The 18,493-nt window shown below is 51.7% G+C and overlaps 2 protein-coding genes across 3 annotated transcripts; both read right to left on the reverse strand.

The window, feature by feature from the left end:
- Positions 1–959: 959 nt before the first annotated feature.
- LOC105494407 (complement C1q B chain) lies at positions 960–8,975 on the reverse strand. The gene is made up of 3 exons (XM_011762783.2): positions 8,837–8,975; positions 2,849–3,052; positions 960–1,680 (listed from the first exon to the last, which is right to left on the reverse strand). Exons 2-3 carry the CDS (start codon positions 3,033–3,035, stop codon positions 1,106–1,108), a joined length of 762 nt encoding a protein of 253 aa, XP_011761085.2. The 5' UTR covers positions 3,036–3,052; positions 8,837–8,975; the 3' UTR covers positions 960–1,105.
- A 5,035-nt stretch (positions 8,976–14,010) lies between these two features.
- On the reverse strand, positions 14,011–18,493 carry LOC105494406 (complement C1q C chain). 2 transcript variants are annotated; one of them, XM_011762781.3, is made up of 3 exons: positions 18,384–18,493; positions 17,906–18,099; positions 14,011–14,898 (listed from the first exon to the last, which is right to left on the reverse strand). In XM_011762781.3, the coding sequence occupies exons 2-3, from the start codon at positions 18,084–18,086 to the stop codon at positions 14,342–14,344; spliced, it is 738 nt and encodes a 245-aa protein (XP_011761083.1). In that variant the 5' UTR covers positions 18,087–18,099; positions 18,384–18,493; the 3' UTR covers positions 14,011–14,341. The 2 variants fall into 2 exon arrangements, with proteins under 2 accessions (XP_011761083.1, XP_011761084.1); XM_011762782.3 differs by having other exon boundaries at positions 18,361–18,486.

The raw sequence follows: 18,493 nt of genomic DNA on the forward strand, positions 1-18,493 counted from the left end.
TTACTGAGTGGCTGCTGTCTATCATGGGCTCTGTGCTGGCTCAGAGATGAGCAGGGTGTGGAGCTACAGCCTAGCTGGGGAGACAGGGTGAGGAGCCAGATGCTGGCTGTGCATGCTCCTGGGTTAGAGGAGGCCATAAGAGTGAGCGTGCGAGAGCTAGCGTGCGAGGTGTTCCTGCTTCAGGGAGGAGGTGTGGCTTGAATGAGGATGGGTAGATGGGCAGATTGGAAGGCTTCTAGGCAGGGGAACAGGGTGAGGAAAAGCACTGAGGGGGGCTTGTTTAGAAGACAGAAAGGCCCAGTAGAGTGAGGCTGGAAGGCCAGGTTCATGGGCTGGGACTGTATCTGGTGGGCAGTGGGGAGCCACTGAAGGTTTTTGAGCAGGGGAGTGACATTTGCTCTAACTGGATGACTGAGCTTGTGCTAGGCTGGGAAGACACTGGGAGGAAGGGCATGTGGGGAGAATAAAAAGGGAAAGGTTCCTACTCCAAGGTCAGTTAAAGCCTTGGAGGAGGACCTCTTGATCGTTGGTGGGGGTAAGGGGAAGGGACAAGCACAGAGCCCCTCTAGGGGCTGGCCTAGACATGTTGCCTTTAAAAAAGGTCTCAGGCCATCAGTGGGCAGGCCTGCCCTTGAATCCCAGACCTGCTGTGAGATTGTGGACAATCCCTTCATCCCTTCTGATCCTCAGTTTGCTCTTCTGTAAGCTGGGCATGATGCGCCGTCTCCCCCAGGAGGAGTGTGAGGATTAATGAGAGAATCAGGAAAAGGTATAGGCTACTGCTGGGAGCATAGTTGGTGTTGGATCCCCGCCTCCCACTGTGTGGCTGGCACAGAGCAGCACACGGACAGAGACTTCATTCATTCATGGTTCATTCATTCATGTAACCAACACTTCTGAGCATGGCATTTCTGGTGTGCCAGGTGCTTGGACACAGAGTTGAATTACACCACTGTCCCTTGGCCTTGAAGAGTTTATTTACTCATTCACTCAGCAACATTCACCAAGCCCCACTGTGTGCATTGGCTGGGCAAGGGGTAGTGTTGGGGGTAGAGTGAGCGTTGCTGGAAGGGGGAGCCAGGGTGGGTGTGAAGCAGCCCACAGGTCAGGCCTCCACATCTGGAAAGAGCAGGAACCCGGAGAAGATGCTGTTGGCACCCTCCATGCCCAGTAGTGAGTTCTTGTCAGTGGCCTGCAGGAAGACGTTCTCCCCCTGCTCCAGCTTGAGGACCATGCCGCCGGTGGTGACCTGGAAGGTGTTGTAGGCGTAGTCGCAGAAGGTGACCACCTTCTGTGGGCGCTCCCGGCCACGCATGAGCTTCACACACAGGTTCCCTCGAGAGCTGGCGTGGTAGGTGAAGTAGTAGAGGCCGGGCACCCTGCAGGTGAACTTGCCACTGCGGGGCTCGTAGTTGTTGTTCATGTTGGTGATCACGTGGTCGAAGCGGATGGTCTGGTCCCGGCGCAGGGGGGTGTTGATGGTTCTTGTGGCAGAGAAGGCGATTTTCTGGGTGGCCTTGTAGTCTCCCGATTCACCTTTGGGGCCTGGGGCTCCAGGGGCTCCTGGGCCGCCTTTAGGGCCCATGGGGCCCTTGGGGCCGACTTTTCCTGGATTCCCAGGAATCCCTGGGTCTCCCTTCTCTCCGAACTCACCATGGTCTCCAGCCAGCCCTGGAAGCCCTGGAAAAGCAGAGACCAAAGAAATGAGATCATTGAGACCAAAAGGAGGCCTGTGCTGGGACGTTGGGCAGGACCCTGCCTCTCTCTCAGCCTCAGCCTCCCATCTGTAAAACAAAGGAGGCAGTGTCAGACAGGGGCTCTGGGTCTCCCTCCAGCCCAGCTTCCTGAGCCTATGATATGCTTGACTTTCATGGGAGCTGCTGCCCGTGGGGAAGAGAACGGCTCCTTGCTAAGGAAGGTGCTAGGCCGGCCCTCCTCCTCAGCTTGTGTGGGGGTCCTTGTTCAGGCTAGAGCAGGGATAATGAGTGCTGTCCCCCTCTATCCCTCACCCCTGGCAGACATCCCTAACCAACCATGACTTTCACTCTTGCTGCTCCTGGAAATGGACTTTAGACTCCTTCTCACTCCACCCCCAAGCAACCACTACCCCTTGGTTTGGCACAACACAAGATAAAACCGATTTTCCTGTAGGGTGGCAGAGAATAGGGCCTGAGAAGATGGGATCTGGGGACAGAGAGATGTGCTTCGTGTGTCACATCTGCCATTAGTAGTGGTGTCACCTTGACTGAGTCACATTTCCTGAGGCTCAGCCTCCTCACCTGTCAAATGGGGATGAAGGTATTTTGTGGGATTGTGAGGATTACATGAGATTAAGTGAGGAGAGTGACTGGCACAGAGGGTTGCTCTATAACCATAAGTTAAATGAATGAATAAGCCAAATTTTACAGAGGGGTTTTCACAGTGGGGAGTCTCATCTGAACCCCATGACAACCCCACAAAAGCATCATTGCCCCCATCTTACAGGTGAGGAAGTAGCAATTCAGAGAGGAGAAGTCACTTGCCCAGGAGGTAAGTTTAAACACAGAACTCTGTGGCCACAGCGGCACTCTCTCTCCACCTGAATTTAATGCAAGAGACCTGTGGTCTGGTCTTAGCCTCAACATTTACTGGGCTACCTTGAGTAAGTCAGTAGCCTTTCTAAATGCTTGCTTTCCTGTCTGTAAAATGGGAATCAGAATTCCCTCCTTACAAAGTTACTGCAAGGGTTAAGCAAGCTGTTGGATTTGCCAGTGCTTCTGCAGTCTCAAAGGCAGGCAACTGTGACTTGGGAGGCGGAAGACGGGAAACTTGGTCAGTATTACCAATGTGCCTCTAAATCCCATGGTACCTTTCTCTCCTTTTATCCCTGGGGTCCCAGGTTGGCCATCGGAGCCAGGTGTCCCAGGGATACCCGGAGTGCCAGGGATGGCTGGGGGCCCGGTGCAGCTGCCCTGGGCCCAGGAGACATCAAGCAGACCCAGGAGCAGGAGCAACATCAGTACTGGGATGCTGCCCCACAGGATCTTCATCATCATACTATGTCAGATGTCTCCTGTGGAGGAGAACACAATGTGAGAGGCTACCACCACGGTGATCCTATCATCCATCCTTCTATCCATCCATCCATCCATCCATCCATCCATCCATCCATCCATCCATCTCTCTATCCCTCCATCCCTGCATCCATTCATCCATCCATCTATCCCTCTGCCCATCCCTGCATCCACCCACCCATCATCCATCCATCCATCCATCTCTCTATCCCTCCATCCCTGCATCCATCTGTCCATTCATCCATCCAACCACCCATCCGTCCCTCCCTCCATCCCGCTGTCCATCCATCCATCCCTCCATCCTTCCATCCCTGCATCCCTCTGTCCATCCATCCATCCATCCTTCTGCCCCTGCATCCCTCCATCCCTCTGTCCATCTATCCATCTATTCATTCATCCATCCATCCCTCTATTCCTCCATCTGTCCCTCCATCCATCCATTCCTCCATCCACATGTTCACTGATTGTCCCCTATCTACCAGACCCTGTGAAGGTGGTGGGGATTCAGTGAAGAACAAGACAGATACGGTCCCTGCCCTCATGGTCTTGTGCCCCTAGTGGGGACAGATACAAACAGGTAGATATAAACAGGTCAGCATACAAGTAAATAGAAATAGCGATAGACTGTGATTGGTGCTCTGAAAGAAAGGGAAGGATGCTGGGAGGCGGAGTAACTGGGCTGGAGGTGGGAGGTGATGGATTTTGTGAGGAAAGTCCTCCCACCAGGAAAGTCTTCTCCAAGGGGAAGCCACTCTTGGAACTGATGGTTAGGCTGAGACCTGAAGGTCCAGAAAAGTGGGGGCAAGAATGTTCCAGGAGGACAGAAAAGTATGGAGATGGCCCAGAAGTAGGACAGAGGTTGGGATGTTGAGGATCATCAGGAGGCCAGTATGGCAGAGGGGAGCGAGGGTTCAAGTGACAGGAAGCAAGACTGGAGAGGCAACTAGGCTACTGTGAGTTTGAGGGTTTTATTCCCCCAAAGCTCTTATTCAGTAGAGCTTCTGAATTCAGGGTATGATGCTGCTTATGGAGAGGCCACCTGGCATGCTTAGAGCATCCCTGCATCTACTGTGATTCCTACACCAAACAGGACACTGAGGCTCAGGGAGGCCAAGTCACTTGCTCAAAGTCATACAGGAAGGAATGAAGCCGATGTCCCTGCCAGCATACCAGGCTGTTTCTGCTGGTGGAATATTCTCAGAGCTGTGACTCTGGCAAGAGGGCAGTGATGGCTCCTTTTTAATCCCAAAGAACTAGGAAGAAGCTGGTGGGCTGTCTCAAACAGGTCAGCATGGCCTGTGTTCCATGCCATTAAATCTCAGGACAGAGTGGCCTTAAAGTTCATCTAGTTTAACCCTTAGCCTATATATTTTTAATTGAGGCAACATTCCTACAACATAAAATTAACCAGTTTAAAGCAAGCATTTTAGTAGTGTTGAATATATTCACAGTCTTTTGTAATCCTCACTTCCACCTAGTTCCAAGACTTTTCATCACCCCAAAATAAAACTCTATGCCCGTTAAGCAGTTTCTTCTCAATCCTCTTTCCCCCAGCCCCTGACAACCACGAATCTGCTTTCTGTCCCTATGGATTTACCTATTCCTATTATTTCATATAAATGGAATTATACAACATGTGACCTTTTGTGTCTGACTTATTTCATTTAGTGTAATGTTTTCAAGGTTCATCCATGTTGTGGCATGTATCAGTACTTCATTCCTTTTTATAGCTGAATAATTCTCCATTGTGTGGATACATGTGATATTGCAAAGTATATATTTGGTCTTCTACCTCTTTCCTGGCAGAGAACTCCTAAAATCCGTAAAATTTCCAAAGTGATGTCTTTCTGTATGCTAATGATTGATTGATGGCTGGCAGGCCCTAGGTAGCTTCAGGATGGGGCTGGTCACCAGGAAGACCAAGGCAGGCTTAGAGGGTCTGCTCTCAGCCCCACCCCCCAACCTCTGGGGAGGGGAGTGGGGCTGAAGGTTAAGTTGATTACCAATGGTCAGTGGTTTGATCAATCATGCCTACATAATAAAGCCTCCATAAAAATCCCAAAGAACTAGGTTTAGAGAACTTCCAAATAGCTGAACATGAGGAGGTTCCTTGGGGGCGGCGTGCCCAGGGACCTGGGCATGACAGTGGCACGCCCCTTCCCTCATACCTCACCCTGGGCATCTCCTCATCTGCATCCTTTATAGCATTCTTTATGATAAACTGCTAACCGTGTTTCCCTGAGTTCTGTGGGGCACTCTAGCAAAGAAACCAAACCCAAGGAGGGGGTTGTGAGAACCCCAACTTGAAGCTGATTGGTCAGAAGTTCTGGGAGCCTGGACTTGCAACTGGTGTCTGAGGGGGAGCAGTCTTGTGGGACCGAGCTCTCAGCCTGTGGGGACTGATGCTATTTCTAGACAGTATCAGAACCGAGCGGAAAGACAGCCAGCAGATTTGATTGCTTGCTGGTGTATGGGGAGAAACCCCCCACACTTGGTCTCAGAAGTCTTCTGGGTTGACTGTCGTGGTGTGAGAGCAGAGGAAAATACAGTCTGTGTCTTTCCACTTACCGACTAGACTACAATTTGGTTTTTTGGATTTTTGGTTTTTTTTGAGTTGGGGTCTCACTGTGTTGACCAGGCTGGTCTCGAACTCTGGAACTCAAGCGATCCTCCTGCCTCAGCCTCCTGAGTAGCTGGGATTACAGGCATGCACCATCTCGCTTGACTATTTGTTTATCCACTCATCATTGGTGGACATTTGGGAAGTGTCCACCTTTTGGCTACTGTGAAGAGTGCTGCTATGAACATTTGTGAACCAGGACTTGAGTATCTGTTTGTAATTCTTTGGAGTTTATAACTAGAAGAGGAATTACCGCTTATGGCAATTCCATGTTTACGTTCCTGAGGACCCGTCAGCCTATTCTTAAGTTTCCTCAATGACACCTCTGCCAAGGTCCCCGTGTGGTGCCTCATCACACTCCCCTGCTGCACACACGTTGTGTTCACTCAGTCCTAAGAATTAATCACAACTGTAGCTGCACATCACATTATTTCCTTGGAAGAGTCAAGCTGAACTTTCTCAGCAGAGTGTGAGGAAATGACCTCTCTGCCAAGGGCTCTTCCATCCATGGTTTGCACCATTTCAGTGATGGGCAGCTCGTTACCTCTTGAGGCAGCCCATTCCACCTTTGCCCAGATCCAAATATTTTTCATCATTCAAGGCTTGGGTCAAAGCCTTCTTCCTCTGGGAAACCTTTCCTCAGAGGCTGAACTGTATCCTTTCTTAAAATGGGGGAGCAAAGTGGTCTCTGCCCACCTCCCAGAGCGGCCAAAGGGACCCAGGCGAGACCCCGGATGGGAAAGAGTCACAAAGCCCTGAGCCCCAAGCTCTCATTGGGACTTGTGGCTGCTACTGCTGCTGCTGTTCTCTGATCCTCACAACACCCTGGGGAAGTGGGTTGTGGTGAATTTCCCATCTTGCAGATGAAGAAACTGAGGATCAGAACTCAGAAAACAACCTACCCCAAATCACCCAGCAAATTATTTAGCAGTAGGGTTGTGGCCAAACCCCTGCCCTCTCTGCCTCATGCTGGCTGTACCAACCTCAGAGTCTGGCATGTGGAGGGCCCCCTGGGACCAGAAAAAGCCAGCTGATATTTGGCTCCTAAGCTTGGCAAATCAGCCTCAGCCCCTCAGCCAGGTCCTGATCAATTTCTTGCTCAAAGCCCTGAGTTATGGCGGACTCTGTGCACCAAGGAAAGGAAGCTGTAAAGATGAGCATGGCCAGGGTCTGCTGGTGACAGCTTTAGGTTCTGTCAGGCTCTATGCTCTGAAGAGAGGGTGGCTCAGGGGCATGGTCCTGCTTGTCCCCGAACAAGCATCAGCTCTCACTCTTGCTCTTCTAAAGGTTTTACAATTTGATAACTTTAATAAGTTGGGTACTTATGGGCCAGGCTGTGAGCCAGCTGGTTTACATGCCATTATCTCATGTAATTTGATGCTCAGCCCCTGAGAATGCACTCTTGCTTTCTCATTTTACAGATAAGGAAACGGGATCAGAGAGGGCAAGCACCTTGATAAAAGTCACACAGCTCCTGTGTGGCTGGGAGTCAAACCCACATCCACTGGATCTTAAAACTCAATGTTATGTTAAGAGGTCACTGTACCTGGTGGTTAAAACATAAACTTTGAGGCCAGACAGCCTGATAAAAGGACTAACGCATGGGGCACGCTAAGAGTAGTGGTAGGCACACGGTCAGTATTCGGTGAAAGTGGCTTTTTACCACCACGATGCTTGCGGCTCTTGTTAGGCAGCACACATTCACCTGGTGGTGGGAGCCTAGAGTGTCATAAGGAAAGCAACACTCAGCATTCACGTAAGGTCTCTACTGCTTCTTAGCTAAGGGACTTGGGAAATCACTCCTCTCTGGTCACAGTTTACCCTCCTATAAAGTGGGGATAATGTTACTCTATCCCTCATCGGGTATGTGAGAGGACATGAGTTACAGCTTCCGACAGATCCTGGCATGTTGGAAATGCTTAATGAATATTAGCTATTTTATTATTATCACTGTCATCCAAGAATTCCTGAGTGGTTGAACAAAAGGGAAGATGGTTGGAGAAGTAAAAAAAGACAATCCCTTTGAGAGACTGGGCTTAGAGGGAGGGGCTCTGTCAGTTGGAGGCAGCCAGGGGTGGAGAGCTGTGACCAGCTGGTGGGGGGAAGGGTGGAGAGCAGGGTACTGACGGGACTTGGGCTTCTTGGGGAAGCCAGGGGCAGGGGAAGTGGGAAAGTGCTGGTTCTAGTCCATTTCAAATGCCACCGAGTTTCAGGCTTGGGTTAGGGCTTACAACTCACCTGGTTTAACTGCCTCCTGCCTGTGCCAGCCCATGATCATTACCAGCCTGGTTTCTCCTGTCTTCCCCCCAGGCTCTGACCTTTCCATCTCCTTCGGTCCCCGCAGTCCCTTTCCCCAACGTGGAGTCAGGCCCACTTGACTTTAAAGCCCCATCTGCTACCGGTTGCATAACCTCAGGCAAGTGCCTTAACCTCTCTGAGTCTCTTGGCAACGCTGATTTCAACCTGACAGGGCTGCCGGAAGGATGACAGGAGAAGGCGCTTAGAAGAAATAAGGTCCCCCCGCCCCGTGCAGTGCCACATCCCACTCTCCCACTGCACAAACATTGCGCTCACTCAGTACTAGCTGAGAACTCATCGTAACTCTACGTGCACGTCCCCTTATTTATTTGTAAGAGTCAAGCTGAGTTTTCTCGGCAGAGTATAAGGAGATAAGCAAGGTGTTGGGGAAATGTTGGGCTGGGCAGGAGCGACTGGGTTCTAATCCCACTCCTGCCTCCGGTTTACTGATACATTTTGAGCCAGGGCATGCACTAAGCTTTTGCAAGCTTGATCTCCTATAGGGCACAGCAGCCCTGAGAGGTTCTGTTCTCCACAGAGGGGCGGGCTGACAGAGGTTAGGTGACTTGCCCAAGATGACCAACGCATAAGATGCAGAGCCAGTCTCTGTGATGCCAAAGCCCTTATGTGCCAGGCTCCCACTTTAGACGGCCTGCCCATCCGCTGGGCCCTGGGTAGCAGCAGACTCCCCAGCTCACCCCAGAGAGCTGGATCCCATAGGTCTGGGATTGGGCCCAGTGACCTGCACTGTTAAACAGCCCAGCTGGCTCCAAGGCAGGCAACGCAAAGCTCACACTTACAGAATCACCACTTTCCGCCATATTGGCCCTGCCAGCCTCCCCCAGGTGCCAAGCCCCGTCCTCACCTGGGAAGCCGGCGTCCTGTGATGCCGCTGGGCTGAGCAGCAGTGGGACCAGGAGCCGGGAGCCTGCTGCCCTCGGTCCGAAGCGGAAGTTCCCTTCCCCAGACGAGGGAAGGGCTTTCCCCTGACGGTCCCCTCCCACGGCCCAGCAGGCTGGCCCCTTTCCCATCCCCCCACTGTCCCCCCACCCTGCTGCCCTCAGGCAGTTTCAGGTCCCATTTCTGCAACCCACCGGATTTACTGTAAATGAGATGGGTGGGTGGCAAGTTTGGCTTTGCCGACTCAGCATCTGTGGGGAGAACACGCCGTCCTGGGGGAACGTCCGAAGCTCACCCTCCCAGGCTCTCTGACCTCGTGATCTTCTTCTTCACTGGGCAGGGGTGTTCCTCAGTGACCATCATGTGGCTGGCCCGGTGCCTGAGCGCTGGCTTAGAATCAGAGACTTTGATTCCCATCTCGGCTCTGCCACTTGCCAGCTTACGTGTTCTCAGTCAAGGGAGCCCCAAGGGAGCCCCAATTTTCTCTGCTATAGGATGGGACCATAATCATACCTGCTCTACAGATACAGATCTCACAGGCTGCTGGGAGGATAATGGAGGAAATGATGGGGAAGGAACTGTCCGGGGGTAAACTGTAAAGGGCTGTGCACATGTTCATTGTTAATATCACTTCATGTCCCAGGCTTCCCCTTTCTGGGCTCATCTCTTCTGCTTCCTTCCCATTCTGTGCCCCTGCTCTTTCCCTGTTCTCAGAAAATAATCTCATGATGAATTTTAAATGTGTTCATTATTTATTGATACCCCTCCCTCTGCTTCCAGCAGGGCTTGAAGCTGATGACAATAATAGGCCCAGGCAGGAGCCTGTCGCTTCTTCTCAATCCTGGAGTCACACCAAGTTAGGGCCGGAGAGGGGCTGAGGTCACTCGGCTCGTCCTCCTCATTTTATATACGGGGAAACTGAGGCTCAGAAGGGAGAGCCATCATTTAATGAATATTTAGTGTTCGCCTCCGTGTGCTAGGCACTGAAGAGAGAGCGCTTAGCAAATCAGCCATGGTCCCTGTCCCCATGGGGCTTCCCTTCTACGGGGGGGAGACCGGTATTAAACGTGGAATGACATGAGGCTTCATTGCTTCTGTGATAAATGTCACAGAAAGAGTGACTGCTGGGGCCGACACCTCATGGAAGTGGCAGATACAGGCCTGGAAGCCGCATCCCTGGCACTAGGTTATCAGTCTCTCCCTGTGGCTGCCTCTCAGACGCCATGATGACCAGCAAGCACCAGGAGCTGGAGGGCCCTCTTGACAACTGTGCTTGGAGACGGAAATTCACTGGGCTTGTGGGTGTGGCTTGGTGGAAATTAAGTGTTAACTGCGGTGGGTGAACAGGAGGGAAAGGTAAGTTTGACAAAACCAAAAGGTCTCTGAGCTCAGTCAACTATAGTCCCGAAAGGACCCAGGCTAGGGTGAAGAGAAGCAGCAGCTTCTCCACAAAGGGAGAAACGAGTTAGTAGGTTGCAAGTTGAGGAGTTCTGAGCATTCCCAAAGCCGAGTGGCCCTGGGCCTCTAATTCTCTCTCTCTCTCTTTTTTTTTTTTTCCTTGAGATGGAGTCTCAGTCTGTTGCTCAGACTGGAGTGCAGTGGTGTGATCTCGGCTCACTGGAGCCCCTGCCTCCCGAATTCAAGCGATTCTCCTGCCTCAGCCTCCCAAGTAGCTGGGACTACAGGTGCATGCCACCACGCGCAGCTAATTTTTGTATTTTTTAAAGTAGAGACAGGGTTTCACCATGTTGGTCAGGCTGGTCTCAAACTCCTGACCTCAAGTGATCTGCCTGCCTCGGCCTCCCAAAGTGTTGAGATTATAGGCCTGAGCCACTGTGCCCGGCCTCTGGGCGTCTAATTCTTAGGTGGCTAATGGCAATGGGAAAAGATGGATGTGAATTTCGGGTAGAAGCAGTGAGGCTAAGAACAGGAAGCAGCAGAGGTGGGTTAGGAGCATGGACTTGGGCAGTTTGAATCCCAGCTCTGTGTCTTGCTAACTATGTGGCCTCAGGAATGTTTGCTGGCCTCGGTTTCCTCGTGTAGAAATGGGAGGCATGAACGCCTATCTCCTGGGGCTGTTTTGGGGGCCAGCGAGGTCACCCTGCCATGTCCAGGGCCAGCTGAGTGCCCAGCCCTTGGTGGGCACCCACTGCAAACGTGGGAACGGTCTTACTTATATGAAGAGAAGATGGAATTCTTGGAACCCAGGAGCAAAGAAGCCAGGCCTGGATTAAGAGGAGGCCTGGACTTGGGGATCAGGAGCTGAGGGGCCCACTGATGGGAGTCGGCTGGTCTCTGTACCCACAAAATTTTGGACTTGCCTCTCTGATTGAGAGTGGAAAATCCCTGATCTCTGCAAAGACTAGAAAAAGAAACCTATACCCCTCACCTGCCTGTGGTTGGAAAGGGGTTCCTTGCAGCTTGGGGTGTCTTGTCCTGGCTCCTGCCCCATGTCCACCCCTCCTTGCCTGCCCCACTGAAAACTCTCCCCCGCCTCCTCTTGGCAAAGCAGACAAGCTGGCATTTTCAAAGGCTTGCCTCCCCTGACGAAGAGAGAACAACAAGGAAACAATTATGGAAAATAAAAATGGCACAAAAATTGTCATTTCCAAAGTACAGGTTTCTGATCTGACACTGTGACCTACATAAACCGTGTATTGATTTTTTAAACAAAAGAGAAATGAGAAGAAAGATGTATCACTTACGGCTTCGCCCGGCTGATGGCTCAGAGGTTGGTGGAGGAGAACAGTGGATGCCGTGGCCGTGGCCTTTACGCCATCCCCACCAGGGGCACTGGACTCAGTGAACCGTCCGGGTTCCTCCGTGCCTGCCTGCTGCTCTCCCTCTGTGTATTTCTGTATGTGTATGTGTGTGTATATGTGTGCATGTATATGTGTGTATGTATGTGTGTATGCATCTGTGTGTATATCTGTGTGTACATGTGCATGAGTGTCTATGTGTGTATGTGTGTCTCTGTGTGTGTCTGTGAATGTGTGTGGATGTGTGGATGTCTATGTGTGGATGTCTATGTGTGTGTGTCAGTGTGTGTGCATGTATATGCATGTGTGTATGTATGTGCATGTATATGCGTATATGTGTATGTGTGTTTCTGTGTGTATGCATATATCTATGTGTTGCGTGGATAGTGTATGCATGTATATGTGTGTGTATGTGTATATATGTGTATGTGTGTGTATGTGTATACATGTATGTATGTGTATATCTGTGTATATAGGTGTATTTTTATATGTGTATATGTGTGGATGTCTGTGCATGTGTCTGTGTATATATGTGTATAAATATGTGTATGTGTATGCATATATGTGTGTATGTCTGTGCATGTGCCTATATATGTGTGTATGTATGTACATATGTGTGTATGTTTGCATATGTATGTAATTTGTATGTGTATATATGTGTCTGTGTGTATGTGTTTGTATGCATATATGTGTATGTATGTATGTGTTTGTATGGTTTGTGTGTATGCATATGTGTGTATGTCTGTACATGTGTCTTTATATGCATGTGTATATATGCATATATGTGTGTGTGCATGTGTGTGTGTGTCTTTCTCTCCCTCCTTCCCATCTTACACACTTTTCATGCTCCTGTCATGTGCCAGGTGTGTATGGAAGGGGCCATCCCCCATGATTCTTACAGTCTAGAGGGGAGGCAGACCTGTAAGTGACTAAGTGCACAAAAGCCAGTTGGTTGGCTGTGTGCATCAGATTCCCCTGCAAACCGCCAACTCATTTACAGCCTGGTCTTCCCCAGACCTTTATAACACAGCCCGGAGTTGAGAAATCTGGTTTTGCTTGTTTTATTTTGTTTTAAGTAAGTCTTTAGGTTAATTTTATTCACCACCTGATTTGGGAACCTGGGCTCTAAGGAGTCATGAATTTGTGCCCAAATTTGTGGAGGGCACTGTGGGGACCCAAGGGGTAAATCGGAGAAGGCTTCGTGGAGGAGGTGATGTTTGTGTTGACTCCTGACAGTTGAGTGAATATTATCCAGGTGGATGGATGATTTGCAGGAGTGGGAGGGACTTCATGGGCAAAGGCAGGGAGTTGTGACACAGCCCCTTTCCCAAACAGAGGAGCCAAAGTGAATGGAGGTGGTTGTAGAACTCAGCTTGAGCCACTGCTCTTCACAGCCCATGCCTCAGTTGGCTGGTGCTTCCATGACTCCGTGGGGCTTTGTGGAACCAAGCTGTGATCACAGCCAGGACAGGCCAGGTTCTCCCAGGCTAGAGTGAGCCTCGAGTCTGACTGGGTGCTGAGAATTGGACCAGGAGTCTGCATAGGAAAGTTAGACTTTTGATCTTTTTGTACCTGAAACATCAAATTGTGGGCTTCCATCATCCTCCAAGAAGGACCATGGTGGCTGGGTCCAACCACCAACAACCTCACAGTCCAAACTTGATGGCTGGTGGGCAGCAGTGGCTTGAGATCTCCCGGGAGTCCCAGAGTCTGTGAGTTATTTGGGGTAATTCAAACATCTGGGGGGCCAATTCTCTCTCTCTCTCTCTCTCCCCCCCTCATGCCCATCTCAGAGCATGATTATGAATATTAAATGAGTTAATATGTGTAAAGTGCTTAGAGTAATGACTGGCATATACTAGGTGCTCAGTAAATGTTAGTTATTATGATTTTATTCATTCATTCATTTACTCTGCTTTTAGTTGTTCACTTACCCACTTATGCATTCATTCATTCACACCAATTTCTTATTCATTCAGCACAAATTCATTGCACACATCTTGTCTTTGTCTGTACTGGGCTTACCCAAGCCCAGTTCCCTCCCATGGTAAATGCTCTTGAAGTTCAGCACAGGCCCGGGAAGTCAAACTGATCCCCATTTACCTGTGACCTTGGATACCTTTAATAATGGCAGTGCCTCTCCCACCAAAAAAAAAGTGAGAGTGGATGACCCCTTGGGGACCTCTGGCAGCGTGTAACCACACTTAGAACATCTCTCTCCCACCAGGCTAAATGGCGCTGAGTCCCAACACTGGCAGCCAAGCTTTCCTGAGCACCAACCAGATACCTTGAGCCCAGAGCCCATGGACCGCTATGGCTGATGCAAAGTCGAAGATCTGAAGTTCAAAGAATCAGCAATGAGGAATCTGGGCCAGGCATATGTATTGATTTCATGATTTATTTATATATCTCCCCACCCCTTCCAATACTTGAAAACAAAACAAAACAAAAAAAAGAATGGCAGTACCAGAAGGCATTGGTTACGTGTCACAGGAACCACACAAGCAGTGACTCCTGAAGAAGTTCAGAGGAAGGAGAGAACCCATGTGGTGGGGTGGAGTGGGTTGGGGGTGGGTGAGCCAGGGTGGGCTCCCTGGAGGAGGAGTCCATCCGGCGGGGAGAATGGTCTAGGCAAGGATGCAGACTGGCCGGTAAGGTGGGTCCATGCAGGAAGCTGAGGGAGGTGGATGGCTCGAGCCCCTCTGCCCGCCCTAGTCGGGGAAGAGCAGGAAGCCGGAGAAGACGCTGTCGGAGCCCTGGATGCCCACCATGTCATAGTAGTCATTGACACCCAGCCACACCTCCTCGCCCACCTGCAACCTCAGCAGCACACCGCCCGAGTTGACCTGATTGGCTTGGGACGTGTGGCCACAGAAAGTGACCACCTTGACGCCGCCGCGGTACAGCAGCACGCACAGGTTGGCTGTATGCGACGCGTGGTAGACAAAGTAGTAGAGGCCGGGGACTTTGCAGGTGAACTTGCCAGTGCTAGTGTCATAATCTCCCTGCGGGTTGGTGAGGACCGCATTGAATCTGATCAGGCTGTTGGGTGCAGGGGGCTGGTGGGTCTGCCGAGCGACCGTGAACACTGACTGGTACTTCTGCTTGTATCTGCCCTCCTCGCCTGGCTCTCCAGGGATGCCCATGGGGCCGGGCACCCCTGGCATCCCAGGGGGTCCCATGGGGCCATTTTTCCCAGGATGGCCAGGTGTGCCGGGTTCTCCCTTCTGCCCTTTGGGTCCTCGGGTCCCGGGAATGGCTGGGATTCCTGGAGATGGAGAAGGCAGAGAGAAAGGGTAGGGTGGGGGACAGGGAGGAGGGACCCTGAGGGTGTCTTCCAGGGAACACAGCGCTGGCGTTTGGTCTCTAGAATCTCATTCCCATAGATGGGCTGTCTCCCTAGGAGCCGGGTGCAGGGAGTCAGGCTTTGGCTGGAGGGAGAGAGAGAGTCTGGTTCAAGTCCTGCTTCTCCACCAACCCGCCCTCTGACCTTGTCTAAGGCACTTCCCTGTCTCTTGGCCTCAGTTTCCACATTTGTGATGGAGCAAGTAGGGAGCTCAGAGCTGGGCGGGATCTCAGATGCCATGAACGTCAGCCCACGGACAGATGGCATGTGGCCACACGTATCTTGCTGGGCCTGCACAATGTTTTTTAAAATTTTTAATTGGAGCCCAACATGTACAAATTCAGAACTCATTTGAAATTGAAATTCTCAGAGCTCCTTGACAAAAAATCAGAAGGTTGGTCAGAGGCAGCTTAAGTTTCAGCTTCTGTCCACTCGCATCAGCCCCTTCAAGACCTTTTGCCTGATTTTGTATTTCTAATTTTTTTTCAACTTTTTTATTTTGAAATAATTATAGAGACAAAGAAAGTTGAAAAAAAAAAAAAAAAAAAAAGAACAGGGACTCTTCACCCAGTTTTCCCCAATGCCACAACTTGCATAACTAAAGTATAATGTCAAAACCAGGAAGTTGACAGAGCTTATCTAGACCTCACCAGTTTTATATACACTTTGTGTGTGTGTGTGGTTCCAATATAATTTTGTCACGTGTAAATTTTTGTGACCACTCTCACCTCTGCAATCAAGCGTATCTGTCAGTTTGTATTATTTTTCACAAAGAGGACTCTCAACATTTTATAAGCTTCAGAGTCCCACAAAACCTATATCCACTCCTGAGATGGACTCCCCAGGTTAGCACATGGGAACCCCTGGATGGAGCCAAATTGAAGCCGCCCCACTACAGGGCCTGCTCTCTCCAGCTCACCCCAGCCCCATTCAGCCCACGTCAGCCCCCATGACAGCTGGCCTGGTTCAATTTCCCTCATGTTACCGATGAGGAAGCCGAGTCAGAGACTTGCCCAAGGCCATGCAGCCAGTTTGAGGTGCAGTCAGGTCTCTAACTCAAGTGTAGAGAATCCCAGGGTCTCACTCTGTTCCAGCCCCGATGATCTGAGCCTCTGTGAGATTCTTCTCCCCTTATCTAAATCATACCCATCTTTAAAGGTCTGACTCCAGTTTCCTCTTCCAGGAAGCCCTCCTTGACCACCCCCATCAGCCCTCATGTTTCCTTCCCTCCTCTGACTTCCATCGGGCTGGGAGTCTGTGCAGACCCATTTATGACAGATCCTCTATGACTTATGAACTTGTTAGGCCTCAGCATTGGGGTCAGGACCCAGCCGACCTGGCCTTCCCACCTGTGACCCCGGGAGGGTGACCTCCCTCCCTGAGCCTGTGTTTGCTCAGTTGAGATACAGGCCTAATAGAAGAGGGAGTCCCCGAAAGGGTGGAGTGGGAGAAGGCACAGTGCCAGGCACACCGCAGGAGGCGTGCCCTGGAGTGTCTGGTCCTCATGATGGCTCCGGGGATGCTGAGCAGAGCAGCGTCTCATCCTTCGTGATGTCTTCAAACCACCAATTGAGAGGAGGCCAGGAAACAGCAATAGAGAGGGGGCTTGAGAGGCAGCCGAGGGCAGTGGTGGAGAACGTGGACTTGGGAGCTGGACAGGATCCCACTGTGTGACTTTGGACAAGTTGCTCAATCTCTCTGAACCCCAGCTTTGACATTTGCAAAATGAGGGTCAATCACTTCTTCAAGGGATTGTGGCCTCGGTTTTATCATTCCTAAAACTGAGACCACACCTGGGACTTGGGGGCTCAATCATTGGTGGCCATCAGCTACCCTGGGCAGGGAGATGGCCAGAGGCAGCTGTGAAGTGCAAGCTCCTGGAAGATGGCAGACCTGGAGACCTCATTGAGCTCACCCTAAGCTCACCCTAAATTGGAGAATTCCTTCTGGAAAGTTGGTGTCATTCCATCTATCCAGGAGGGAAGATGATGGTGGGACCACTCCGAAGGACATTCCTCTCAGCTGGCCTCCCTCCCTTCCACCGTGTCTGTCACCCCATCACCTCTGCTCGGTGTCACTCCAGGCCAGCTCCAGGCATGCCCAGCATCCCAGACGTGCCCAGCTCACTCACAGACAAGGCACTCACACTCCCCAGGGCTCCAGCCCCAGCCCCAGCCCCAGCCCCAGTCACCCATTCATAGCCTCAGCCCCCTTCTCTTATGCCAAGGATTGACTGTGGACCTCCAACAGAGGTTTCTCTGGCTGCAATTCCGACCTCTCGCTCCCCACCCCTCCAACTCTCCAGAATCCTAAGGAGGGAGGTGAGCACAGATCTCTGATAAAACCAATGATACAATAGCCTACACCTGTATAGACCTCCCCGGTGCTCAGGGCTGTTTTATATTTAAGTTAACTTAATCCTCACAGCAACCCTGTGAAGCAGGTGCTACCATCTCCTCGTTTTACAGATGAGGAAACTGAGGCACTGCGAGGTTAAGTAACTTGTGCGGGTTCACATAGACGGAATCAGTGAGGCTGGGATTTGAACCCTGGCATTGGATATGTTCACTGTGTGGGCCCCAGCTTCCCCAGGTGCCCATGTTGCAGGGCAAGAAAACTTTCCCTGCACCGTGTCCTGTGAGCCTCCTGGCCACCTTTGGGGCAGGCACTTAATCCCTCCCTATAATTGGGTGAGGAGGAGGAGGAGCACGGAGGTGCTCCGGGCCCAAGGTCACCTCTGGGGAGGCCTGAAGCCTGGGCTCTGAGGATAGAGGAGCCAGACCCACCGTGAGAGTCCGACTCTGCCCTGGGGCAGACGTAGCAGCAAGGGAATGCACTTCCTGCTGTCCCCTGCCCCCTGGTCAGCCCCAGACAGACACTCTGATCCCTGCCCCAGACCCAAACCCCTAAACCAGGCCAGCAGACTCACCTGGCTCCCCCTTAGGCCCTGGAAGTCCATCGTGCCCATCCTTCCCTGGTGCCCCGGGCAGGCCGGGCATCCCTGGGATCCCGTAGCAGCCTGTGTTGGCTTGGCCCCTGAGGGGCAGCAGCAGCAGGAGCAGCAGCAGCTTCAGCCCAAGGTGGGGCAGGGAGCTGGGCCCCACGTCCATCCCGGAGAAGGAACTGGGAGGGAGAGAGCTGAGCTGTCCCCGCCAGCCCCTCACCTGCCCCCAACCCTCTCATTCCCCAGGACCCGTCCTCCTCAACCCTCAGGAGCTCGCTTTCCTGCCTCCCCCAGGAGCCTCACCATGGATGGATGGTGGGGCCTCTTCTTCAGCCCAGGCCCTGGGGCCCAGGCTTCCTTCCCCTCACACACCAAGTTGCCCCTGGCACCACGTTTCAGGAAGGTGGCAGAAGGTGGGGGAAATGGCCATCTGCCCATACCTGGGCAGGGGTCCGGGCCTCACCTGTGGGTGAGCGGTTTCTGGCCTGGTCACAGAGATGTCCTCAGATCTGCTTCCCCTCTCCCAGACAAGAGGACACGGTGTCAGAGTGGTCAGAGCAAGGATTGCCCAAA

Source organism: Macaca nemestrina, chromosome 1 (assembly GCF_043159975.1).
Source record: "Macaca nemestrina isolate mMacNem1 chromosome 1, mMacNem.hap1, whole genome shotgun sequence".
NCBI lineage: Eukaryota > Metazoa > Chordata > Mammalia > Primates > Cercopithecidae > Macaca > Macaca nemestrina.

What these genes read in the sequence shown, in the direction of transcription:
- LOC105494407 (XM_011762783.2), bottom strand. Translation starts at nt 3,035, where the DNA reads ATGATGATGAAGATCCTGTGGGGCAGCATCCCAGTACTGATGTTGCTC. An exon ending in AGGGATAAAAGGAGAGAAAG is followed by an intron (nt 1,681 to 2,848) that starts GTACCATGGGAT and finishes CTGCTTTTCCAG; the next exon opens with GGCTTCCAGGGCTGGCTGGA.
- LOC105494406 (XM_011762781.3), bottom strand. Translation starts at nt 18,086, where the DNA reads ATGGACGTGGGGCCCAGCTCCCTGCCCCACCTTGGGCTGAAGCTGCTG. An exon ending in AGGGCCTAAGGGGGAGCCAG is followed by an intron (nt 14,899 to 17,905) that starts GTGAGTCTGCTG and finishes CTCCATCTCCAG; the next exon opens with GAATCCCAGCCATTCCCGGG.